The 26,550-nt window shown below is 49.8% G+C and overlaps 1 protein-coding gene across 1 annotated transcript in view; it reads left to right on the forward strand.

Moving 5' to 3' along the window:
• Txnrd2 (thioredoxin reductase 2) overlaps positions 1-26,550 on the forward strand; it is a 51,242-nt gene that overhangs the window by 4,826 nt on the left and 19,866 nt on the right. Inside the window, 10 exon segments of the mRNA XM_005077513.4 lie at positions 3,372-3,428; positions 4,068-4,147; positions 4,149-4,213; positions 5,445-5,519; positions 7,916-7,994; positions 8,830-8,892; positions 10,924-10,994; positions 22,142-22,161; positions 22,920-23,011; positions 24,431-24,605. Coding sequence (XP_005077570.1) covers positions 3,372-3,428; positions 4,068-4,147; positions 4,149-4,213; positions 5,445-5,519; positions 7,916-7,994; positions 8,830-8,892; positions 10,924-10,994; positions 22,142-22,161; positions 22,920-23,011; positions 24,431-24,605 — 777 coding nt within the window.

The following is a 26,550-nucleotide window of genomic DNA, read 5'->3' on the forward strand; positions in this document are numbered from 1 at the left end:
TGCTGGGAATTGAACTTGAGTCCTTCAGAGGAACAGTCTGTGCTTTTAACCATTGAACCATCTCTCCAGTCTTATCCATTCACCAAGCGAATGTAGTTTGTTCTTATTTGTTGTGTTATGACAGCACATGACAGATCATGTCTTGTTTGTCTGCTCACCTGCATGTGGACATGTGTACTTTTTTAAATGTGTGTGACTGTTTTGCCTGTGTATATCTGTGTGCGTTGTGTGCCTGGTGTCTATGCCCACAGAAGTCAGAAGCCGGTGTTGGATGTTTGTGAGCTGCCGTGTGAGTGCTGGGACCAAACCCTACTCCTCTGTAAGAGCAGCCTATGCTCTCAGCTGCTGATGTGCATGTGTGTGTCTTCACTTCCAAATACAGTCACATTCCTTAGTGCTGAGGGTTGTGACTGATGTATGAATCTTAGCAGGGAGGATACAGTTCAGCCCATTACCATTCCCGGCTTCCTTTCCCTTTGTTTTGTGTGAGACAGGTTCCAATGTGGCCCTGAATGACTTGGAACTTATTATGTAGCTGAGCCTGGCCTTGAATTCCTGATCTTTTTGCCTCAACTTCCCAAGTACACTTGCTCCTATTGCAGAAGATCTGGTTTTGGTTCCCAGCACCTGTTAGGCAGCTCACAACTGCCTGTAACTCCAGGTACAAGGGACCCAATATCTTCTGGTTTCCATGGGCACCTGCATGCATGTGGTGTGCACGCACTCGCGCGCGCGCCACGCGCGCGCGCACACACACACCCACACACACTAAATTAATTACACTTTTGCCTTTAATGCCAGCACTCAGGAAGCAAAGGCAGTTGGATCTCGTGAATTAGAGACCATCCTAGTCTACATAGTGAGAGTTCAGGGTAGCTAGAGATACATAATAGAGGGACCTTGTCTCAGAAAACCAAACAAATAAGTAAAAATAAAAATTAAGAGGTTTTTTTTTTTTTTGAGACAGAGTCCCATTACGTAGCCCAGGCGAATCCTTCTGCCTATGCCCTGAAGTGCTAGGGGAACAGGTGCGCCTCATTGCTTGCCTTACAGTATTTGGTGTTTCCTATTGCTGTGTTAGAACATTCTAACCAAAGGGTCTATTTGGCTTGTACTTCCATGTCACAGTCTATCACTGAGGGTAATAGGGCAGGAACTCAGGGAAGAACCTGGAGGCAGGCACTGGGCCACTAAGGAACGCTGCTTACTGGCTGGTTCCCCCTGGCTCCCCTTGGCTACATTTCTTATACACAAGACCACCTGGCTAAGGGTGGGTACTGCCCATACTGGGCTGGATCCTTCTACATAAACCCCTAAACAAGAAGATACCCTCACAGACTTGCCTATAGGCCAATCTGATGGAGGCACTTCCTCAAATGAGACTTCTTCTTCCCAGATGACTCTAGCTTCTGTAAAGCTGACAAAAACTAGCCAGCATAATTGACCGCTTGTTATTCAGACATGGTGCCAAGCTCCATCCTATCTCCATGACTCCTTCAGTCCTATGGCTTGCATGCCCCCCCCAAAACCAGCACTGTGTGGCATGCTCTTAGACATTACCAAGTTTGGCTGCCAGCTTGAGTTACAGCTTTGGCCCCTTTGAACCACAACTTCCGAATGTATGTTGAGCTGTATGAAACACTTCCTGGAAGATTTTTGCTGGTCAGTGATGTTGCTCTCTTCTTAGCCGATTTCCCATCTCCAGCTAACCAGCATGTACTGTCCTAGTAAACCAAAGGTTTCACTTCAGAAGTGCTGGTCTCTTAGTCACGACTGATTCTTCTTCCCCAACTGACCAGAAACCGTAGTCTTAATTCAGATATATCACATGAACAATGCTGCTAGTCTTTGAGGGACTCTCAAACTTTCTTCTGAAACATCATAAGCCAGGCCTCCATTTTCTGCATTTCTCCCCACACTCTTATCTTCCAAGCTTCCACAGAACAGCCATTTAAGTTCTCATTTAACACCGAATGGCCTTCCAGCCTGAATCCCCACCAAAGCAACATGGTCAGGTCTTCACAGCAATCTCTTGCAGTCCTGATAGTGGTATCTGTTTCTAGTTTGCTTTCTTTTGCTATGATAAAACATTCTGGTCAGAAGGAACTTGGGAGCCAGAAGGTGGCACACAGCTTTAACTCCAGCACTTGGGAGGCAGAGGCAGAGGCAGAGGTGGATCTCTGAGTTCAAGGCCAGCCTGGTCTACAGATCAAGTTCCAGGCAGCCAGGGCTACACAGATGCCCTGTCTCTAAAAACAAAACCAAACAAGCAAACAAAAAAGGAAATTGGGGAGAAATGGGTTTTTTATTTGGCTTATACTTCTGTGTTAAGGGACCTCAGGGCAGGAGCTCGAGGCAGGGACCTTGAGGCAGGAAGTGAAGCAGAGGCCATGGAGGAGTGCTGCTTACTGGCCTGCTCCCCCAGGCTTGCTCAGTTTGCTTCTTTATATACCCCAGGACCACCTGGCTATGGATGGCTTGACCAGTGTGTTGGACCCTCCCATAACAACTATTAATCAGGAAACATCCTATAGCCTGACCAGTCTGATGGAGGCATTTTCTTATTTGAGGTTATACTACCCAGATAACTTTAGCTTGTGTCAAGTTGACAAAAACCAACCAGCAGGCAAGTCACATCTTTTGTCATATTTACCCCAGGATAAATCTCCCTTTTTAATCACTGTTTTATTGAGATATGTGACATAGTCATTGTCCACTCATTTAAAGAGAGTTATTGGGAGTGTGGTATATTCACAGGATTGTATAACCAGTCACATTTAGAATGTTTTCATCTCCCCTGGGGTACTTAATGCTCATTCATAAATGCCCTCCCCATGCTTCCATCCCTTCTCCTCCCTGACCCTTCAGTCACTGTCTGCTTCCTGTCTTAGTGGACTCTTGGCACTTCATATCAGTGGGGTCAGCTGTGACCTTTTGTTTCTTTCGCTGACTATGATTCATGGTATAGTGTGTCTCAGGACTTCCCTCTTTGTGGCTGAGTAATGTCATACATTTCCACAGCTCCAGTTCCCCCCTCACCTCTGACTGACGCGTGTTCCTTACCTGCCATGGCTGTTGTGTAGATGGCTAGTGAGGCTGACGTGTGCCCTAGGCAGGGACTGGGCTTACACTGAACATCCAAGCCTATAGTAGGTGGGAGTAGGAACTCTGAAGGCAAGCATCCGTCCTGGCACTGCCTCAGCGGGTGGTGTGAAGGCTGGAGTCTGCAAAGAATCTGGACAAGGGGAAGGGACAGCATGCCCACTTGGCCACTGTGCACCCCCCTGCCTCTTCCTGGGCCTCATGGGCGCCTGGGCAACTCCATGCCAGTTTCCTGCTCAGCTCACCTGCAGATGTCTTTGTCATTTCAGCTGCTCAGCTGGGAAGGAAGGTGGCAGTGGCTGACTATGTGGAACCTTCTCCTCGAGGTAGGCGGCCTGGGCAGAGCCATACATTCTGGGGAAAGGGGTACGGAGTCAGGACACAGCTCACACTCAGCTTACACTGAGTCATTCATTCTCTTCTGCCCCAGTCTCCCTAGAGTGTCCTGTCCAACATACAAACATTCCTATAAAATTATTATTTTAAAAATGACTGATGGGGCTGGAGAGATGGCTCAGAGGTTAAGAGCGCTGGCTGCTCTTCCAGAGGTCCTGAGTTCAATTCCCAGCAACCACATGGTGGCTCACAACCATCCGTAATGAGATCTGGTGCCTTCTTTTGGCCTGCAGGGATAGATGCAGACAGAACACTGTGTACATAATAAATGTTCAAAAAACTTTTAAAATGACTTGACTATAGACATAGGGAACAAATCCAAATGGGAAGGCTCCCCTTGGCCAAGTTCAGGTCACAAAATAGTAACCCTCTAAAGGCATTCTGAGCCTGTGAAGCGGAAGCCTCTTGCATTCCCCTACATTTTTGCCAGGGCCTGGGTGATTTGGTGACAGAACCCTTCCCTGGTATGTGCAAAGACTTGGGTTTTGTCCCCTGCAACACACATACACATACATGTATACACACATATGTGTGTATATGCACATACATGTTTTTTTCTGATATTCCAGGTACCAGGTGGGGCCTTGGTGGCACCTGTGTCAACGTGGGTTGCATACCCAAGAAGCTGATGCATCAGGCTGCACTGCTGGGGGGGCATGATCAAAGATGCTCACCACTATGGCTGGGAGGTGGCCCAGCCCATCCAGCACAGCTGGTGAGAAGCCTTGGCTGTGGGGTCCCCTGTCTGCCACTATCCCAGGGAGCAGCTCTAGTTGTGGCTCAGCTGGAGACTGCTGAAATAACTGGCATTCTCCAGACACTTCTGGTGGCTGGAGGAAGAACATGCTAAATTCTCCAGGAAGACAGTGTAGTGTGATACTTTACTCTTTTGACTTTTTTTCTCAATATATTTTTTATTTAAATTAGAAACATGCTTGCTTCACATGTCGATCCCAGCTCCCTCTCCCACCCCTCCTCCCTTGCCCCTCTACCAGGCTCCCCCAACCCCCCCCAACCCCCACACCATTCCCCATGGAGGGTGAGGCCCACCATGGGGGATCTCCAGAGTCTGTCACTTCATCTGGGGCAGGGCCTAGGCCCTCCCCCATGTGCCCAGGCTGAGAGAGGTTCCCTCCATATGGAATGGGCTCCCAAAGTTCATTTGTACGCCTTTTTTGACTTTTTGAGGGGCCCACCACCCAGCTCCAAAATAAGTCACACATGCAGAGGCTTTTTATTACTAATAAACACCCACCTTATCTTGTCTTGTTTCTAGCCATGTTTTCTTAAAATATCCCATTTACCTTTTGCCTCTGGGCTTTTTCCTTTTCTTATTTCTGTATGTCTTACTTCCACTTGTACTCTGTGGGTGGCTGGGTGGCTGGTCCCTAGCATCTTCATCTCCTTGTTCTCTTGTTCCTCCTCCTCTCTCCCAGATTTCTCCTTCTATTTATTCTCTGCCTGCCAGCCCTGCCTATCCTTGCTCCTGCCTTGCTATTGGCAGTTCAGTTCTTTATTAGACCATCAGGTGTTTTAGACAGACAAAGAACCACACCTTCACAATGCAACATAAATAAAAGTAACGTACCTTAAAATAACATTCCCCAACAAGAGAGAGCCCAGCATTCTGCAGCCCCAAACCTTGATCAGAAACAGGGCAACCCTGGAGGGTGAGTGCCAGACTTGAGCCCTTTAAACACATCTGCAAACTGGGAATGGTGGTGTACACCTGTAGTCCAGGACTCAGAAGGTTGAGACAGGAGGATCTTAAGTTCAAGGCCAGCCTGAGCTACTTAGCAAAACCCTACCCAACTCCAAAAATAAAGGAAGGTAAAATAACCACACCTCTATTTCCCAGTATTCCTGAGTCTTCTTTCACTGCCTGGATGAACTCTGTAGTCAACTCTGCTGCTGTTGATTTCATGGTTTTTTGTGTATGTCAACAGGAAGAAAATGGCAGAAGCTGTGCAAAACCATGTGAAGTCCTTGAATTGGGGTCACCGTGTCCAACTTCAGGACAGGTACTGAAGCTGTCAGGATCAGTGGCCATGCGGTGTGGCCCTGGGAGGGCCACCTCCTGGCCTTGCATTTGTACCTGTGAAAATGTTTACTGTGTAGCACAACCCCCAGCAGTGATAACATGCCTCAGTGGGGGAGAGACTGGTCAAGGCTGTGGGAAGTGAGGGATGCCCCAGAGGCCTGGAACTAAGGAAATGACAGCACTGAGGGGCGTGCTAGCTGCATGGCTGGAGCTTGGGGTGGGGGAGAATGAATCAGGCAGCAGAAGCTTCAGGCCTCAGCCTGTGGATGTGACTGGACTGATGAGCAGTGAGAGGCTGGCCCTGTACAGGATGCAGCTCTTAGGTAGGCCACTGTGGCCCTCCACAGTTTGGAGGATAGAGCCTGGTGAGCCCTCAGGCAGACATGAGGGCTCACCAGGCTCTATGAGGGGCAGGAGGGTGTTTCCACTTCTTTTATGTTGTTTTTTTTTTTTTATTGTTTGTTTTTCGAGACAGGGTTTCTCTGTATTGTGTTGGAGGCTGTCCTGGAACTCACTCTGTAGACCAGGCTGGCCTGGAACTCATAGAGATCCAGCTGCCTCTGCCTTCCAAGTGCTGGGACTAAAGGTGTTCACCACCACTGCCTGGCTTGTTTCTGTGTGTGTGTGTGTGTGTGTGTGTGTGTGTGTGCGTGCGCGCGCGCACGCGTGCGCGCGTGCATGCCTGCCTGCCTGCCTGCGTCTCTGGGTGTTTGTATATCTGTGTGCTTGTTGCCTACAGAGGTCAGAAAAGGGTGTTGGGTCTCTGGGAACTGGAGTTATAGATGGTTGTAAGACACCATATGGATACTGGACCTCAAATCCTCCTCTGGAAGAGCAGTCAGTGCTCCTAACCACTGAGCCATCTCTCCAGTGCTGCATGGGTATAATGTGTCTGTTGTAAGGCTGTTTCTTGAATGTCAGGGTGAGAGAAAGACAGCCTAGAGAGGCGAGGGAGAGGCACCTGGAAACTGATAGTTGCTTCCTCTGTGGGGCCTTTCACACGGGAGGATGGATCATGCCTGGAAACTGATAGTTGCTTCCTCTGTGGGGCCTTTCACACGGGAGGATGGATCATGCCTGGAAACTGATAGTTGCTTCCTCTGTGGGGCCTTTCACACGGGAGGATGGATCATGCCTGGAAACTGATAGTTGCTTCCTCTGTGGGGCCTTTCACACGGGAGGATGGGTCACGCCTGGCCACACCATGCCACAGCCTCACTGTGCCTGCTCTCCTGGTATCTTGGTACTTCTAAGTGCTGAGGTGACACACATGTAGACACTTCAGTTCCCCATGGAGCCTCCCTCTGGGCTCTCAGGATGGTGTCCATCATGGCTCTGTCCCTGTCTTGGCACTGTGGTCACCATGTCTCAGGAATCCAGAGTGACAGGCAAGGGACTCTTGCTTTTCAGTGTGGTTTCCCACTCACACTTGTCCCAGTGGGACCACAGGCAGCTGGCTCTGGGCCAGAGCTCCTGTTTCCCTCGCTCTCTCCCTCCCCTTTTTTCTCTAAAAAAAAAAAAACTTCACATGTGTTTATTTGTTTTTCATGTGCATGATGCCCAGCTCCAGAGTCTGCCTCTTAACAGCCTGTGTGCACTGTCTGCTTCAGCAGCCCTGGAGGCCAAGTCTACGGAGGAAATGCTTAAAGAGCCTCAATTTTAGAGACAGGTGGTGGTGCACACCTGTAATCCTGGCATCGTGGAGGTGGGGGCAGGAGTATCGGAAGTTCAAAGTCATCCTTGGCTACATAGTGCATGCGCTGGCTGGTTTTCTGTCAACTTGACACAGACTATAGTCGCCTGAAAGGAGGGACGGTCCAAGAGAAATGTTTCCATAAGATCGGGCTGTGGGCTAGCCTGTAGGACATTTTCTTAATTACTGATTGATGGGTGAGGGCCAGACCTTGGTGAGTGGTACCTGAGAGCTGGTGACCCAGGGTTCTGTAAGGAAGCAGACTGAAGGGCAGAGTGTGGTGGCACCCTTTGTCTCAGCACCTGGGAGGCAGAGGCAGGCATGTCTGTGAGTTCGAGGTCAGCCTTGTCTACATGATTTGCAGGACAGCCAGAGTCACATAGAGAAACCCTGTCTCAAAAAACAAAAACAAACAAAACAAGAGAGCAAGCTGGTGGTCAGCACCTGTCCATGGTTAGTGCATCTGCTGTCTGCGTCCCTGCCCTGACTCCCTTCAATGAGGGACAGCGATGTGACGTACAAGCAAAACAAACCCCTTCCTTACAATTGCATTTAGACATGTGTTCCCACAGCAATAGAAATCCTAACTAAGATGGTGGGTTTGAGGCTAACCTAGAATACACGATAACCTGTCTCAAAAACAAGAAATAAAAAAGACAATAAATTCTTATTTTATATTTCAGGAAAGTCAAGTACTTTAACATCAAAGCCAACTTTGTCAACAAGCACACAGTTCAAGGTGTTGATAAAGGCGGGAAGGTGGTAAGTGTCCATTGGCCTGTCTCTCATGGCTCCTGTGGTCCCTGATCCCAGCTTTGTTTGGCCTGGGTGTTGTTCTGATGTTAACAGCCGCCTTTGAGGTCACACGTCTTCAGAGCTAGTGCACAGGTCACAGCTGAGTGCAGTGGCCAAGCCTGAGATCCTAGCACTAGGGAGGCAGAAGTAGGATCTTGAGTCCCAGAGCAGCCCTGGACTGTCTAGTGGGGCATGTCTCCCCAACATGGACACACAGACATACATTTCTGAACACACAGACACATGCATATACACAGACACATGCACACACACAATACTGGATACACAGGCACATGCACACAGACACATGGACGCATACATAGGCACATGCACATATATAGAAACAAGCACACACACACACACACAGTTCAAACAGAGCTGAGGATGTAGCTCAGTGTCGAAAGGCTTGCCTAGTGTGAGTTAGGTCAGTTTTCAGTTGCACAGTCCCCTTGTTAAGCAGCTCAAATGCCATGGCTGGCTGTCCAGCAGCGTGGGTGATGGTAAAGGTGGGAGTCGCTCCCTTCCTGCAGTGTTTGTGGGGCTCTGAGGAGACGTAGCGTTTGCAAAAGCCTCGTACACTGTGAGGTGCTTGGAGCTGGTACACTTGACTGCCCCACCTGCCTGGCCCTCCTGTTCAGTGGATGTTGTGAGACCCCTGCTCTGAGACTTAGAGATAAGGGCAAAGCATCCACACTGCACAGTAGGGGACACAGGAACCACTGTCGCAGCCACCCACAGGTATTTGAGCCTGTTGGCAGCTGACCATGCACTGTTTGACCTGTGGTTCTCTGTTTATCCTCAGACTCTGCTTTCGGCTGACCACATAGTCATCGCTACAGGAGGGCGGCCGCGGTACCCCACACAAGTGAGTGGCTGCTGCGGTCCTGGCCTGGCCTCTACTCTCACTCCTCTGTGAATTGCCTTTCCCATTTCTAGGCCTCCTGGAATCTACTCTGCTGAAATAGGGCTTCAGGCCTGCCACATAGCGATGCTTCAGAATCACTCCACACTGCAGGCTCCTGGGGCCTGTGTCCTTCACCCCCGCGTCCCCCCTCTTCTCCCACAGTGTTTAGCTGTGTTGTCCAGGTTCCCGACACCTGGGTTCCAGTGACCTTCCACCTCAGCCTCCTAAGTGGCTGTGACTCAAGTGTGTGACATCACACCTGGCCCTGTGTTCCTCCTTGCAAGCCCCCATTGTCAAGCTCTTTTCTCTTTAACTTCAAAATGCTGGGGCCTCCAGGACTTCAGTCTTATTCTTCACTTCCTTCTTCCCTGACTCTTTAAAAGTTTGAAATAGAATACGCTTACCAAAATTCTCTTTGTGAGGCACAGCGGATTTTAGTAGTTGCTGTCTTCTATTCCCTTCCATCTCTAGATCCTTTGCAAAGTTCCAGCTGATGCTTTGCTTCAGCTCCGCTGGTTTCTAGACTCCAAGAGCCTCGTAAAAATGATCTGATCTGTGTGCTTTTGATGGTTCATTTCACCAGAATAATGTGCTCAGTTTACTTGTAGATGGATCAGATTCTCCCTTTTTAAGGCTGAATAATGTTCCATTTCGTGCAAAGACCACCTTTTGCTTACCTGCCTCCCATTGGTGGATACTGCATTGCTTTCTCTTTTGCTGTTATGAACCACAATGTGCCATGAGCATCCCTGTAAAAGGGATTTATGCAGTTTGTTTTCACTTCTCTTGGGTATTTAAGAATGGAAGTTAGAACTAGGTGTGGTGGCTTTAATCCCAGCACTCCAGAGGCAGAGGCAGGTGGATCTCTGTGGGTTTGAGGCCAGCCTGGTCACCAGAGCAAGTTCCAGGACAGCTAAGGGTTCTGGCACAGACAGAAACCCTGTCTCAAACCACCAGACCAAACAAAAAACAATGGAAGTTAGATCACATGATCGTTCGCTTACCCTTTTGAGAGACAACTAGCTTGTTACCCAGAGGCTGCACCATATTTGCTCCCTGCAGTTGTGTCTGGAAGGCAGTTTTATCCCCTCACATAGCTCAGGTCTTTTGGAAAAGCAGAATATTTCAAGTAACATGTGTGGTATCTTCCACTGGGATTTTGTCATTGCTGGGGCACTTCTTGGAGTTGGTTTTGTGAAGCATTTCTTTTTTGTCATGTGTGGCCACTGGAGTCTACTTAATTAGCTTAGTGTCACTTAAGAACTGCAGAGGTTTCCTTTAAAACCAGGAGCCAGGGGGCTGGAGAGATGGCTCAGAGGTTAAGAGAGAGAGAGCACTGCCTGCACTTCCAGAGGTCCTGAGTTCAATTCCCAGCAACCACATGGTGGCTCACAACCATCTGTAATGAGATCTGGTGCCCTCTTCTGGCTTGCAGACATACATGGAGGCAGGATATCGTATTCATAATAAATAAATAATTCTAAAAAAACACAGGAACCATGAAATCTCTGCATGCCTATAGGAGTCTTCAGTCTATACTGCAGACTGTGGGATCCTTCAGTCTATACCACACTCTGTGTGTCTGTGGGATCCTTCGGTCTATACCACACTCTGTGTGTCTGTGGGATCCTTTGGTCTATGCTGCAGTCTGAATGCCTGTGGGATCCTTCAGTCTATACCACACTCTGTGTGTCTGTGGGATCCTTCGGTCTATACCACACTCTGTGTGTCTGTGGGATCCTTTGGTCTATGCTGCAGTCTGAATGCCTGTGGGATCCTTCAGTCTATACCACACTCTGTGTGTCTGTGGGATCCTTCGGTCTTTACCACACTCTGCGTGTCTGTGGGATCCTTTGGTCTATACTGCACTCTGCATGCCTGTGTCTTGACTCTTCATCAGTGTGAAAAGCATGTTGCTGCCACTCCTGTCTTCCTGGGTAGGGTGCGTAGAGTCACCTTCCATCCCCACATGACTTCTCTCTTCCTCCACAGATCAAAGGAGCCGTGGAGTATGGAATCACAAGTGATGACATCTTCTGGCTGAAGGAGTCCCCTGGGAAAACGTAAGGCCTAGGGTGTGTTGTGCTGCTGTATCTGCTTTCTGCTCCTTCTGGAGTCATGGGATAATTCTCTGGAAGAAGGAAAGGCAGCCTTTGGTCCCATGGCTGTCTTGAAGGTGACACATGAGTGTTACAAAGAGCGAGTCAGCTGTTGTACAGGGCAGTGGTGGTCAGTAGCATTCCCCTGAACTCACGGTGCAGCAGATCCCCGGGGGGTCTCTCTTGATCATCTCTCCTGACTGCTTTGTGCACTGAGCATCCTCCAAGCTATAGCCAGGTGTGAAGGTGAGAAAAGCAGCATGTGCAAGGCACCTATGCAAATGCACCAGCCTGCCCAGAGCTGATCCATCCAGATGCTGATGCAGGCTTCTTGTTTGCAGGGACGAGAATGGCCACAAGAGGGCGACAGAGGCTTGGCTGATAATTGTTCATTGCCTTATGCCTTCTCTAGCAAATACTAGTAGAAAAAAGTACCCCAGTGGTGGACAGGCAGGAGTGTGTGTGTGTGTGTGTGTGTGTGTGTGTGTGTGTGTGTGTGTGTGTGTGTGTGTGTGTGTGTGCACATGTACTTAGATGTATGTATGTAAATATGTGCATCTATGCAGGTGTATAACATGTGCATGTTGAAGCCACAAGTATGAGGATGTGACATGTATATATGCATTGGACTTATTTCAGTGAGTGCAAATTTTACCATAGATAGATAGATAGATAGATAGATAGATATTAGTATTAGTACACATAGATGTGTTTGTGGTGTGTGTGTGTGCATGCGTGCATGCCACAGTGTACATGTGGAGGTCAGAGGGTGACTTGGGCTGTGGTTGTCTCCTTCTACTTTTATATAGATTCTTCATACTAAATGCTGGTCTCTAGGTTTGCAGAGCAAGTGCAGAGCCTTTTCATCAAGTCCATACTGTTTGTTTTGTTGTTTAGCGTGTAGTTGCACACATGCCAGATGTGCATGTAGAGGTCAGAGAACAGTTTACAGGAGTTGGTTTTCTTCTACCCCATGGGTTCCAGAGGTCAAGATCAGGTTGTTAAGCTTGGTTCTTAGCACCTATCTTGACCTCCTGAATCAGTTCGCTGGCCCAGCTTCTTTCTTTTGAGACAGGCTCGTATTCTTAGTCTGGCTTCCAACTCATAATGTAGGCAAGGCTGATCTTGAACTTCTGATCCTTTAGTCTGTACAAAGTGGAATTACAGGCATGTTCCACCATGCTTGGCTGCTTCTTCTGTAAACAAGCAAACAAGCAAGCAAAAACTCCAACTTTTTATTGCTCTATTTGTGTGTGTGTGTGTGTGTGTGTGTGTGTGGTATGGTGTGTGTGTGTGTGTGTGTGTGTGTGTGTGTGTGTGGTGTGTGTGTGGTATGGTGTGTGTGTGTGTGTGTGGTGTGTGTGTGTGTGTGTGGTGTGTGTGTGTGGTGTGTGTGGGTGTGTGTGTGTGTGTGTGTGTGTGTGTGTGTGTGTGTGTGTGTGTGTGTGTGTGTGCACAAGTCATCAGGCTCAGCAGCATGTACCTTTATCATGGGGTCATCTATCTGACCCTTCCTCTTTTTAATTTTTATTTATTTTTACCTTGTGTGCTTTGTTGTTTTGCCTGTATGTATGTCTGTGTGAGGCTGTCAGATCTTGGAGTTAGACAGTTGTGAGCTGCCATGTGGATGCTGGTAATTGTACCCTCCTCTGGAAGAACAGTCAGTGCTCTCAACCACTGAGCCATCTCTCCAGCCCCCCCTTCCTCCTTTTCTACAGCTGACCATAATGCACCAACATTTCCCGTTTTCTTTGTCTGTTCATCCATGGTTGGGCGGTATGAATTGCATTACTGTGAAGATGGTGCATGGATGTTGGAGTCCTGCCTTCTACTCTCTTGAGCATATACACAGCATTGGAATTTTGGGGTTATTGTGCTATCTATCAGACCACCTTCAGTAGCTCAATGCTTTGTTCAACTGCTGGTATTCTCAGAGGTGCTGTTCTCAGTAGTGACGGTGTTCCCAGTGGTGATGGTGTTCCCAGTGGTGACGGTGTTCCCAGTGGTGATGGTGTTCCCAGTGGTGACGGTGTTCCTTCTGGTGATGGTGTTCCCAGTGGTGACGGTGTTCCCAGTGGTGATGGTGTTCCCAGTGGTGACGGTGTTCCTTCTGGTGATGGTGTTCCCAGTGGTGACGGTGTTCCCAGTGGTGACGGTGTTCCTTCTGGTGACAGTGTTCCCTCTGGTGATAGTGTTCCCAGTGGTGACGGTGTTCCCGCTGGTGATGGTGTTCCCACTGGTGGTGGTGGGAAAGGTGACAGTGTTCTTACTTGTGACGGTGTTCCCACTGGTGATGGTGTTCCCACTGGTGATGGTGTTCCCACTGGTGATGGTGTTCCCGCTGGTGATGGTGTTCCAAGTGGTGATGGTGTTCCCACTGGTGGTGGTGTTCCTGCTGGTGATGGTGTTCCCAGTGGTGACGGTGTTCCTTCTGGTGACGGTGTTCCCTCTGGTGACGGTGTTCCCTCTGGTGATGGTGTTCCCACTGGTGATGGTGTTCCCACTGGTGGTGGTGGGAAAGGTGACAGTGTTCTTACTTGTGACGGTGTTCCCACTGGTGATGGTGTTCCCACTGGTGACGGTGTTCCCACTGGTGACGGTGTTCCTTCTGGTGATGGTGTTCCTGCTGGTGGTACACCAGGGTCCAGTGCTACTGCACCTGCACATGTGACCAGCAGTGATCTTAGACAGTTTATATACACCTACAAGGACACCTTTCCTAGCAGCAGAGAAGCTGGGTCTGAGGGCCAGCACCCTTTGCTGATGGGCTGCCTGCTCCCTGTCCCCTATGCACTGCTTCCCCTCATCCCCCAAACATGGCGTTGTCTGCTTTGTTGTGAGACACAGAATGGAATGGCCATCTTCTCATTCCCATGTGTGACTACAATTGTTACTCCCTCACCCTAATGCTGAGTTCATACTGATTCATGATGACTCCTGCTGGATTACCAAACTGTGATTTCTCTTTTGTCTCTTTTTGTTATTATTATTATTTTAAAAATTAGAGCCTGGTGAGATGGCTCAGCAGTTGGAGCACTGGCTGGTCTTCCAGTGGATCTGGGTTTGGTTTCCAGTACCTACATGGATGCTTACACCTGTCTATAACTTCAGTTCCAGGGCTTCTGATACCTTCACACAGATCCTACATCAGTCAAAACACCAATAACATGGAATAAAAATAAATTGTAAAAAAATTTATTTTACGTATATGAGTGTTTTTGTCTGCGTGTATGTATGTATAGCACATACACACCTGGTACACATAGAAATTAGAAGAGGGCATCAGCTCCCCTGTAACTGAAGTTATTATGTTATGATGATGTTCCCAGTGGTGGCCGTGTTCTCAGTGGTGATGGTGTTCCCAGGGGTGGTGGTGTTGTGCCTTGAGTCCAAACCCCCAAAGATATTATTATTATTATTATTATTATTATTATTATTATTATTATTATTATACCAACATGCTAGGGCTGACTACCCAAGCCTGAGCCAGTCTCCACAGCAGCTCAAGGACAGGTCCTGGGACTTGTCCACGCCTGCTGCAAAGTGGAAAACAATGGCTCTGACCAGCCCCCAACTAGCCCCAGTCAATTAAAACATACTAACTGGAGTGATTATAAGGCACCCTGTGGATACTAGGGTCAAACCCAAGTCCTCCCCACGAGCAACAAGTGCTTTAAACCACTGAGTCCTCCCCAAGAGCAACAAGTGCTTTAGACCACTGAGTCCTCCCCACGAGCAACAAGTGCTTTAAACCACTGAGTCCTCCCCACGAGCAACAAGTGCTTTAAACCACTGAGTCCTCCCCACGAGCAACAAGTGCTTTAGACCACTGAGTCCTCCCCACGAGCAACAAGTGCTTTAGACCACTGAGTCCTCCCCACGAGCAACAAGTGCTTTAGACCACTGAGTCCTCCCCACGAGCAACAAGTGCTTTAAACCACTGAGCCATCACTCCAACCTTTTGTCTTCTGCCTTTTCAAATATTTATGCATTTCTTTAGTTTTTTTTAGGCAGTCTCACCATGTAATCCAGTTGATCTGGAACTCACTATGCAGTCCAGGGTAGCCTCAAACTTGTGATTCTCCTGCCTTAGCTTGCCAAGATTGTAGTACCACTACCTGTGCCTCTCAAATTCTTAGTCTTATTGTTTTTCTTTTGCAGTGCTGGAGCTCAAACCCAAGCCTTTCCACATCCTAGCCAAATGCTCTGCCACTGGTCAGCATTCCCACCCAAGCCTTTAATTTTATGTCAGAAAAATGATTTTCTTTTATGTCCTAATTATTTCTAGGTATGAAGGATCTGGACTTTTGGGGCTTTGCACCCAGAACCCTGTGCTGCTGAGCTCTGCCCTCGGTCTGTTCATCTCTCTTTGACTGTCTGCTAGATTGAACACACTCTGATTCCATGGGTCATCTTTTCATGTATTTACGGCCTCATTTGGAACTCAGAGCGCGTGCGTGGTGTGTGTGTGTGTGTGTGTGTGTGTGTGTGTGTGTGTGTGTGTGTGTAATTACCCTCGAGGACCTTGGCCTTGTATCTGGCTGGGTCCCCCACCCCTCATCTCTTATCTTCCAGCTGGTTCAAATATCAGAGATGGCCCAGTGTTGCATACCATAAAGATTCTTCGTAACTTATAGATGTACAAATGGCTTCTTTCCCTTTTAGATGTAACCTAAATCTCTCTTTGCTCTTAATGGCTTTTAGATTTATTACATGTTCAGAAGGGCCTGCCCCACCCCCAGCTTGGGTTTTGGTTTGCTTTGGTTTTTAGTCACCTCTGACTAGATGTTCTTTTATGTCTTAGGCCTGGTTGTCCTTGTCTGTGGAGGTGGGCTGCTGCGGTGCCTGCTGGCTGGCTGTGGCCCTTGCTGCCTGTCTGCAAGCAGTACTGCTGGCCATTGCCGCTAAGCCTGCTTTGCTCTCTGTTTCCTTCACCCTGACTTCTTTGGCTGGCTCTTACTCTCCTGTCTTCCCATAATGCTCTTTGTGCGGGACCCAACATGAACAGCACTGGAGCTTCAATGGCCTGGAGGCTGGCCCTGCCCGGTTTCTAATCTAGTCTGAAGCCCCCTTTCTGGGCTCAAGGCATTGTTCTAGCCTGTCTCTAAAGGCCATAATTTTCTGAGTTCTGGTGAGGCCCATTTCTGGGAAACTGACCCGGTGCTGTGCGTGTAGTGCAGTCCAGCAAGAAACTGTCCCCCCACCCCGGCAGCCCAGAAGTGGGACTTCTCCCGGGACTGGGCAGGGGGCAGCTGGCTCAGCTGAAAAGATACGGCCTCAGATAATTTAGTCAGGAACAAAACTACAGTATTTATTTTCTTCAGAAAAAAAAAAAACACGAGTTTTTTTTTTAAGCTCCTTCGTGTAGATGGAATCTAGGTATGTTATTGTTTAAGAAAAAAGTGTTTGTGGTGCATCAGTCACCCGTTTAGTTCTGAGCATGATTTATGTGAGGAAATGGGTTTTTTTTAAAAAAATTAAGCTGGAGATATATCCCTGTACGATGCTTCTGTGAAAATGCGGCTTTGTCCAGGCTGTTAATGCAAGTTGTAACAGTGCGGCAGGGGAGGCAGTGTTTACATGTTACATTCCTCCGTGCAGTCAAAATAAGCCTGGAGGCTCTACAGTAGCATTTCTGTATTTTATCAGCTTGGGCTGGGGCAGAGGGGGAGGCCCTGCTCACACTTGGAGGGGCTGTTTCTGCTAGATTTATTTGCCTTATAAATATTCCCTGTGTTTATTTTAACTCGCCTTTAAAATGGAGCTGAAATTAATATGGATCCCAGGGCTGTCCCTATGGCCCCAGGGTGCCTCCCAGAGCCGGGTGACACTTTGACATGGCTCATCCAGGAGGCCAGCCAGGTCAGCAACCACAAGGGCACGTGGCACCCCTGGGCCTGTAGTGGGCACTGTCTGCCGGCTGGTATTTGTTGAGGAAGGCTGTATGGTTGTGGCCCGAGAATCTTGGTAGGATCAGCAGAATTTCAGAACTCTCCTTCCTTCTCGGCACAGGCAGCAGCCAGGACTTATTTTCTAGTGCATTTATGTAGGGCGTGGTGACTAATGCCTCTAGTCACCCATGAGGTAACTATAGCTGTCTGGGCATCCAGGATTACCTCCCACTGCCTTTGCTCCCGGGCATGAAGTGAGGGGCCCCTTTCCTCCTTGGATGACATCTGGGTCTCAGAGAGCCCAGGGCTGGCCAGATGGCAAAGATGGGGCACGTATGTCTGCCCTGGCCATAGGAGACATGGTTAAGTGACACCTTCATCCAGCAGCTGGGTGCTGGCCAGGCAAGGTCACACCTGTCAGCTGTAGTAGATGAAGCACCTGGCTAGAGCGCAGGGTAGCAGCAACTTCATAGAATGCCTGAGCGTGCAGAGGTGGTCTCCCATTCCTTGTCCTGCCTTAGAGGAGCTGAGGCTGGGCAGTGTGGGGCACCTGCCCAGTCTTGGCCACTCAACCACCACTGTGGGCTGGGCTTGGTTGCCTTTTCCATTGCTCTTTGACTGCCAAAATCCAGAAGAAGTTGGAGAAGGGGGGGGAGAGAATATACAGGGCTCCTTTGGGAAGAGTGGATAGTTAGTGGTCACTGTGGGCAGGTGTCCACCTCCAGTGAGGAAGGTGAGGGTGAAGGAGGTAGCTGGTCCCCTGTGGAGAAACTGTCCCACTGATAAGCAAGGCCCTGTCAGTGGAAGGACGTGGATGGTGAGAACAGTGAGCTTGCTCCTTAACCCTGCTTCGGGGGTGGGACTTGGCATTGGGATTCAGGGGACCTGAAATGGGTATGTGGGGTCAGGGAGTGGCAAGAGCTGGCTCTGCCTCTAACCCTGCAGCTCAGGCTGTCTCCCTGTACCCCCAAACATCCAGAAAGACTCGGTGCCCCACAGATTCTCGAGCCTGACCACCAGCTGACCTGGCCCAGCATTCCTGGCCTCTCTTTTCTGTATTTCTAGATACCGAAACCATGAGAAAGGGGCCCACAGTCTCTCTCTTCCACAGCCCCTTCCCCCAGCAGGCTGATCAGTGGGTGCTGTTGTTAGGGTCACTGTTTCTGACCCCTGAGCTGGCACACCCGGGATGGGGAGGAAGGCACGGTGACTGACAGCTGGCTCCACAGCTTCTCCCACATTGGGCCTGAGCCCCAGGAACTGAGCTGCTGTTTCCAGCTAATAGTCACAGCCTGATGTTCTTGCTGCCCCTTTACACTGCTTCTGGCCCCCAGGAGGCTTACAGAGCTTGGGGGCCAGCCTCTCCGTCTGCTGCTAGTACATTCATACCATCCTGGCTGCACACCACACTAGCCCTGGAAATGGCGGTGGCTAAGTCTGTGACTGCCCACTCCCATGTGACCGTGCCAACCTGAGCCTTTCTGTCTCTGGGCATTGTGGAGCTGAGAGTGTTTTGCATTAGGAGACAGGGTCCCTAGTGCAGGCTAGTCTGGAGCCTACTGTGTGATCCAAGCCAGCCTCAATTTCATGACAACCCTGTATCATTTTCCTGAGTGCTATGACAAGTGTGGGTCAGCATGCCAGACTAGAGAATTTTTATAATGGACCCATTTAATGCCACGATTGGAGTTGGTCATGAAGTAGCATTGGTCTGACTCTTATTGGGAAGCTGCCCAAGGTACAGTGGCCATTGTTCTCCCATTCTAAGCACAACAGTTAGAAAGTACATTTTTTTTTTTTTGGTTTTTACGAGACAGGGTTTCTCTGAATTGTTTTGGAGGCTATCGGTTAGAAAGTACATTTTATCTTAGGAGAACCACTTCGAGTCACAGCCACATAATATTCTCATTTTCTGCCCAGCTTCTGTTTTGCATGATACTCTGATGAGGCGAAGGGAGAGCAGTTGTCAGCCTGGGACTTGATTCTCAGCTTTTCTGCTTGTTAACCTGTGTGACGCCAGGACCCTGGGTTGGCCCATGGGCAGACCCCAGATGGTGGGGTGCTGGTAGCAGGTCCAGGCATATCTGGAGCCAGCTGCACTAGGATGGAGGATTTGTGGTGTCTCCTCTCTGGAGCTGCTTTGCTGGAGTGTCTGTGGCTCTGCAGCTTTGACTGGCACTTCCTGGACTGGTAGTTCCACCAAGGAGCCAGGTGCTCCTGTGAGACTGTCCCTGGTGAGGGCATGCCTCCTGGAGAGAGGATTAGGGTCCTGCGGCTGCGAGGCAGACTGAACACTCTAAGCCCAGCTTCACAGGTCTGTGCTAATGCCCTTGTTTCTGCTTCCTCCTCGCTCTCGATTCTGACAAGCAAGCCACCCTGTGATCAGACTAATCTCACGTTAGCCGTGCATCCATGGAGAATGTTGGCACAGTAAAAGGCGCAGAGAAGAGATCACCCCCCATACATACACCCACCCCCACCCCCACATGCCCACACACAGGGGAGGGGGGATTGGGTTCAAGGCTACTAGGGTGTAGGATAGTAACTTCTGGTGAGCAGACAAAGATCTGGCCTCAGAGTCTTTAAACACAGTGTTAACTCTCAGGCTTGCAAACCTTCTTCCAGACTGCCAGCACTGCTGTCCCCTGTGGCTGGCTGCAGCTGCACTGGTTACTGTGCCTTTGTAGCTGGTCCTGGGTGAGTGTGGCCAGCAGAAACCAATCTACAGCTGCCAGCCTCTGGGAACCGACTGGAAGCTTCATGTTTTGTCTCTGCTTTTGTTCCATCTCCTCCTCCTCTTCCTCCTACTCCTTCTCCTCCTCTTTTCTTCTTAAGGGTCCAGGCTGGCTTCAAACTCTCTATGTAGCTCAAATTGGCCTTGAATTCATGATCTTCCTACCTCCACTTCCAAAGTCTGGGATTACAGGCATGCGTGGCCATTCCTAGAACCTCAGTCCTCTGGCTTCTTTTGTTCCTCTTTCAAAAAATAAATGTTCCCATTAATCGGTCAATTAGAAGGAGAGGTGGAGGGAAAAAAAAGTGCTATCAACATGGCTTATAAAATAAATGGCCCAAGGTCACTGTCCATTCAAGCAAGAAGTGAGCTTTATAGAGATTTCAGTGCACACACTCAAGACTCCCCCACCCCTAGGAATGTGCCTGCCTGTGGGTGTCTTTTCTTCCCTGTCTGTGCTCTGGAGTTGGCAATTTGGAGTTAGTGGCCTGAGGGCTGGGGGCACCTGGGAAATGGTTCCCCACCTTCTGTTGTGGGGCCACCTCAGAAGGAGGTCCATGGTGCTCCCAGGGCTCTGTTGGAGCAGATGGTGATCTCTGGCTGCCCGCCCACCCATCTCCTACACCCAGCCTGCTTTGTGGGAGGCTGGGAGGCACACGTGGACTGCAGAAACAGAAGAACCAGGTTCTGGAGACTGCTTCATGCTCAGCAATGTGGTAGGAGGGCCTAGAAGTGGGGGCTGGGGATTCCAGCTGCCTGGGGAGAGTCTGAGGGGAGTTTGAGATAAGTAGAGAGGCCCAGTCACCAACAGAAGGACTACACTGTTGCTGTCCTGATAGGCGGGGTCGCCACAGCTTGTTGGGAGGCCGGGGCTGGGTACTGCATGCTCTTCAAGGAGCTGAGAGCAAAGGTATTGCTTGTTGGGTGCTCATAGAACACTTTACCATCCATCCTACAGGTGAGGCAGGGTGATCAAAGCAGCTAAATTCTGCTTGCTTCTTAAGTAACTGAGGTTTCGTATCTTAAACAGCTCAGACCTCTCACTCTGTAGATCAAATCTAAAAAAGGTCAGGTTTTTTTCTTTGGACACATTGCACCTGTGTGGGCACTTGCAGCAGGCAGATACGCGCTTGCCTCCTGTGTATGTCTCTTTGGCATTGTCAGTTCACAGGGGCCTGGGAAGCACCGCCGTTCTGCTGGCTTGATTGGGATCCCAGGAGCCCCTGTCCATATTCGTCACATGCTGAGTGGGGTTGTATGAGCAGCTGGGGCCATCTTGTGCTCAGACAGTCAGTGTGGCTCTGTCCCCAGCTCCTGTGCAGAAGCCGCATGCCAGATGGTTCCCGCAGGGCACCTGCACAAGTATTCCGAGGGATCCGCCGCGTTTTGAAATGGAATTATATCATTAGTACTTGCCAGGATTAGTACTGACATCAGGCTTATCCGTCCTTACATCACCTGCTCTTGTTCAAAGACTGAAGGGGTGATCTGACGAGCCCACCCACATGCAGCCACCCTGGCTGGGAACCCTTACTTCCTCAGCCCTTATGCATGAGTGTGCACATACGTGCCTGTGTGCATATGCGAGGATGTGGAGAGGTGTGTGTGACCACTTATCTGTGCTAGTGTGTTCACAGTGTGTGCGAGGATGTGGAGAGGTGTGTGTGACCACTTGTCTGTGCTAGTGTGTTCACAGTGTGTGTGTGCATGCAAAGGATTTTTCATGTTTGCATGTCCCCTGCATGTGCATGTATGAATGAATGCCTATGTACATGGTGTGTGGAGCTGGCCACAAGAGTTTCCAGTGAGTCACAGTGTTTTGGACTGGCTCTGGAGGGGAGAGACAGAGAGACAGAGAGATCCAGAGAGAGGGGGGGGAGGGAGGGAGAGAGAGAGAGAGAGAGAGAGAGAGAGAGAGAGAGAGAGAGAGAGAGAGAGAGAGAGAGAGAGAGAGAGATCTATTGGATCCATGTGTTGTGGGGTTGGACAGACAGGTCTGGGCTCTGCTCACAGAAGCTGTCTCCCATAAGCCCCTGTCTCCATTCTGGTCCTCTTAGTGTCCTACCGGGTCATCCCTGCTTCCATCCTGGCTCAAGGGGTTCTAAGGAGCCTAAGACAAGGCGCCTGTGGGTAGAAGGAAAGCCCTGTGCTTCTGAGGGACATCTCTCAACATGTCCACCAGCCTGGTGCTGCCTGTGCTTTTCACAGGCCAGGTGTCATTTGTCACTGACCATGCTCCTTCACCACCAGGCAATTTGCTGGTTCAATAGCACTGTTTGCTGTGTTGTATTTCATAGCTGTAGCTTTTAGGAAGCAGGTTCTATACCTTGCCACCACCTGTTTGAACTGTCATAAGCCTCAGCTGTCATGGGCTCATGAGTACCTGACAGGAAGACTACGGGCCCATATTTGTCCCAGTCTTGGAACAACAGCGTGTGGCCTTGCTGGTACTCATTTTGTGTGCTGTTTGCTGGTTTTTTCTGCAGGTTAGTGGTTGGAGCCAGTTGTATCCTTTGCGGAAGTGCAGATGGTCGTCCTTAGGAATGACCCCGTTATCATTCTCCCTCCAAGGAGATACCTTGTTTTCTTGTGGGGGCTCAACTGGACCTGTTAGGGTTGGGAGTCTGGACCCAAAGAATTGTTTGAGGCTGACCTTTGAAGGCTGCTGCTTCCTGAGGCTCACACTAAGCCAGGCGGAGCAGCTGGAGAGAGCTGCAAGACAGTCACGATGGCTGTGATGGGCCTCTCCCTTGAGAGCAGCCCTGATCTGACCTCATCCCTACAAGAGAAGCAGTCAGATCAGGAAGGGTCAAGGGGGGGGATCCCTGAGAGGCTTAGGGTCAGGACAGGATGTAGAAGGGAAGATGAAAGCCCCAAGACTGAGCATCAGAGCACAGGCCACAGGCAGTGCTCTGTGGCTCTTACCCACAAGGCTCTTCTCCCTTGGGTCTGGCCAGCAGTTCTCCACTGAATCTCCACACTCTCTCGTGGAGGCTGAGACTAAACACCAGAGTCAGATGGAAGCCCTGTGGAGGCATAAACCTGTCTGACCTGTAGGTGCTGTTGGGAGAGCTTGAAGCTGGGGTTAGCAGCTCTATGCACTTGAGACCGCTGGCCTGGGGATCTCTGAAGCTTCCAGCAGAGGGTGTCTTCTGGTGCTGAGCACAGACAGGGGTCCTGGGCTGTTGGAGCAGGGTCCAGGCTCTATTGCCCCTCTGCTCCCTAACTCATAGTCAGTTAGTGTTCCTTAGCATGCTGCTGAAGACGTGGCCCTAGAGTGTGCTGGCTTCCTCACAGGGATTGGACTGGATACCACGGTCATGATGCGCAGCATCCCTCTTCGAGGCTTTGACCAGGTAATGCCCAGGAGCCCCTACTCCCACCTGGGCTCTGCTTCTCCCATGATGCCACACTCATTTTTGGCTACCTTACCCTGCCCCAAGCAGGTGTAGGTGTGGCCTAAGGCGGAGGCCGGAATTTTCATAAACAGTTCCTTAAAAGCCAGGTGTCCTGGCACTTGAAAGGCTGAGGCAGGAGGTTCATCTGAGTCCAAGAGTGGAGGCCAGCCTGGGCAGTATCTCAAGCCCTATTGTCCAAAATAAGTCACCCATTAAAATCCAAGTTTGAGGTTGTCACTGAGATGCCAAATATTCTATGGCCTCTACCAAAGATAACCCAGTCCTCCGTTGAACTCTGATTACAGAAGTCTGGCAAAGTCAGCGGAAATGGAATGCACTGGGTCCGAGGTCTCATGACCCCTGCTTCCATCACGCTGCCCCACAAACACCTTTCCATCTTGTGTAGCTGTGTGAGACTGTGCCGCTACAGCCAAGGGTGTACATACCAAGCCCCGCTACAGCGACACAACATCTGGGGAGCCTATGGGTTTCCTGCTGCCAGGGCATATGTTGGCAGCAGACAGGCTGCAGATGTAGAGGAGGCCCAAGAGGTAAAAGGGTCTGCAGGGAAGAGGACTGGAGTCTCGGGCCGGGTGGCAAAGGTCTGCTGGGCACTGAGCAGGCCCTATAGTTCTCCTTAGAGACTTGCGTGACTGAGTCCAGCAGGCGCTTGGCGGCTTGTAGAGTGTTAAGCAGCTAATGAGTCAGTTCCTTTGTTTGGGACAAATTGAGATATGGTCCCTGATAAAAAGGGCTCCTCATACATGTGGTCCAGCATGAACCACCTCACCTAGGCAGATGTTGCAGGATTTAAATGGTGGTTGTTTATGTCCTCCAGGCAGCTGTGTCAAGTCTCTGCTGTCAGCCTGGGTTAACTGCAGGGTTACATGTGAACTAGCCTTAGCCGCAGCAAGACCTGTGATATGTGGACCCTGTGGGCAAGAAGGTGGTTACAGCACCTTCACCATCCCCAAGTCCAGGCCTGCACCGCTGTCCCTGCATTTCCTGGGAGTCAGAGTCTTCTGATGGCAGTGAGGGGGCGTTGGTGACACACAGTGGGGACTAGGTGGGAAGTGAAAGGCTACTAGATGAACTGGGCAGAGATCCCGTGATTAAGAGAGGAGGCTGAAGCTAAAATATCTCCTGACCAGCGGTCCCAGGATCTGGGAATTGGGAGCCAGGAGGTAGCTTGGCCTCCAGCATCATAGAGCAAGGGGACCCAGGGATGGGGTAGTGGGCACCCCGCCTTCTTCTCTGGGCAGAACCCTGTTGTGGCCCTACGAGGCATTTGAGAGCAAAGCAGAAGGCTAGGGCTTCTCTCAGTGCCTCTTGCTAGTAGTGACCTGGTCTTCATGGTGTTTTTTTTGTGCTTTGCAGCAAATGTCATCTTTGGTGACAGAGCACATGGAGTCTCATGGTACCCGATTCCTGAAAGGCTGTGTCCCCTCCCTCATCAAAAAACTCCCAACTGGCCAACTGCAAGTCACCTGGGAGGACCATGCCTCTGGCAAGGAGGACACAGGCACCTTTGATACTGTCCTGTGGGCCATAGGTAAGGATGCGGCGAGTCACACACACACTGTCTCTAGCTCAAGGGAAGTAGCAGAACTGAATTCTCTCGGAACAGGCTCCTCACCTTCCTTCCCTGCACATCCTGGGTCCCCCACTCTGCTGGCTCCCAAGCAGGCTGGCCACTGTGTGGTACACCTTGCAGGTTACTGTGAAAGCCTATGGGCACAGCACCTACACCTGGCTGTCCCAAACACACTATTCCTCTAGCTATTTCTTTTCCCATTGCCATGTGCTATTCTGTTAATGCAAACCAAAGAAGAGATTTGCTGGTGTCACCAGGCATCATCATTCATGAACAGTGTGTGAGGCCTCCCACAACCCTTCAGAGATTGTTTATAAGGTCAGAGTAAATCCTAGAGATTTCTTATAGGGCTTAACCCTTGATAGATCTATCCTGAATGAATTAGATGTTTGCTTTATAACATTATAATTTCAAGCTAGTTTCTTGTTTGCTCGCTTTGAGGCAGTGTCTCACACAGCTCAGGATAACCTCAAGCTCCATATGTAGCCAAGAATGAACTTGAATTGATCGTCCTGCCCCTGCAACCCAAGTACTGGGATTATGGGCATGCACCATCACATCTGGCTTTTTCTCATAAAAATGATATGTAGAGAACTGTGGAGACGGTAAGTACTTGCTGCATAAGCATGAGTTTGCTCCCCAGAACCCACGTTACAAAGCTGGGTTTGGTGGAGCCTACTTGTAATTCCAGAGCTGGGGAGGCACAAGCAGGTGGATCCTGGGGGCTTGCTGCCTAGGCAGCCTGACCTGGTCAGTGAGCTCCAACCATGCCTCAATAAAACAAGGAGGAGAGCCCCTGAGGAATGACACCTGAGCTTCACACATATGCACACATACATGTGCATACCTGCATATACATGTGTTTTCACAGAAAAAGACAGTAACATATTTTTAAGTTTTAAAAATGGTACATACACATGACTTAAAACTTTCTGTGTTAATTATTTGGTGCCCAGCTTTGTGACCTTAAGGGCATTCACACTGCTGTGCAGCCATCACCACGATGTGTCTGCTGAGCACCACCCACCCCAGAGCACTGATTTACTGCAGGTTAGCTTCCTCCTGCCCCAGCACCCACCACTTCACTTCCTATCCCAATTTGATGACTCGGGATATAGTGTTTGTCTTTTTGTTCCTGGCCTGAGTCACTTATCATAATGTCCTCAAGGTTTACCCATGTGCTAGCGTGTGTCATGATTTCCTTCCTCTTTAAGGCTGAACAATTTTGTTTGTCTGTCCATCTGTTGATGGACATGCAGGCTGCTCTCACCTTTTGTCAGTGCTATTGCAATGAACACAAATGTCCACAAGTTAGCAGTGCTGATCCAAGCCAGAGGCTGTGGCTCATTGATGAGGCTTGCCTAGCGTGTCCCAGGCCCGGGGCTCCATCCCAGCAGCTGTGCTTTGGCTGTCACTGCATAGCCGGTCTCTCATCCTTCTTCTTTCCACGGATGTGGGCCCAGTTTCTCGGGATGAAGGCCTAGTGCTCGAGGCTGTACATACCTATCTGCCGCTGACCTTGCTAGATGTATGGTCCCTCTAGGGAGAAGGAAGGTGTAGTCGGGAAGAATGCTTACAGGCTTGTGTCTATGTGGTGAGGGTTGTGGAGGCTCAGCCAGAGACTAGTGACCAGAACAGAGATCCAAGATGCTGTTCCTGTCACAGGCATGCTGAGAAACCAGTATAGTGGCCATGGTGAGTGGGGCCTCCATGGAGCACCATGGTCCTTTTTGGTGAGGGTGACATCCCATGTGAGCATCTCTGCCTAACTCAGTGTGGGCGCCTTTTAGTTTGGGTTTCTAGTTTTCCTGGCTTCCTTAGGAACTTGTAAATTGACACAGAGAATACCTGGATCAGTAGAAACATACTTTACATCTTTGTCCAAGATCATCTGGGTCTCTGG

The sequence above is a fragment of the Mesocricetus auratus genome, unplaced genomic scaffold (assembly GCF_017639785.1).
Source record: "Mesocricetus auratus isolate SY011 unplaced genomic scaffold, BCM_Maur_2.0 Super-Scaffold_100008, whole genome shotgun sequence".
NCBI lineage: Eukaryota > Metazoa > Chordata > Mammalia > Rodentia > Cricetidae > Mesocricetus > Mesocricetus auratus.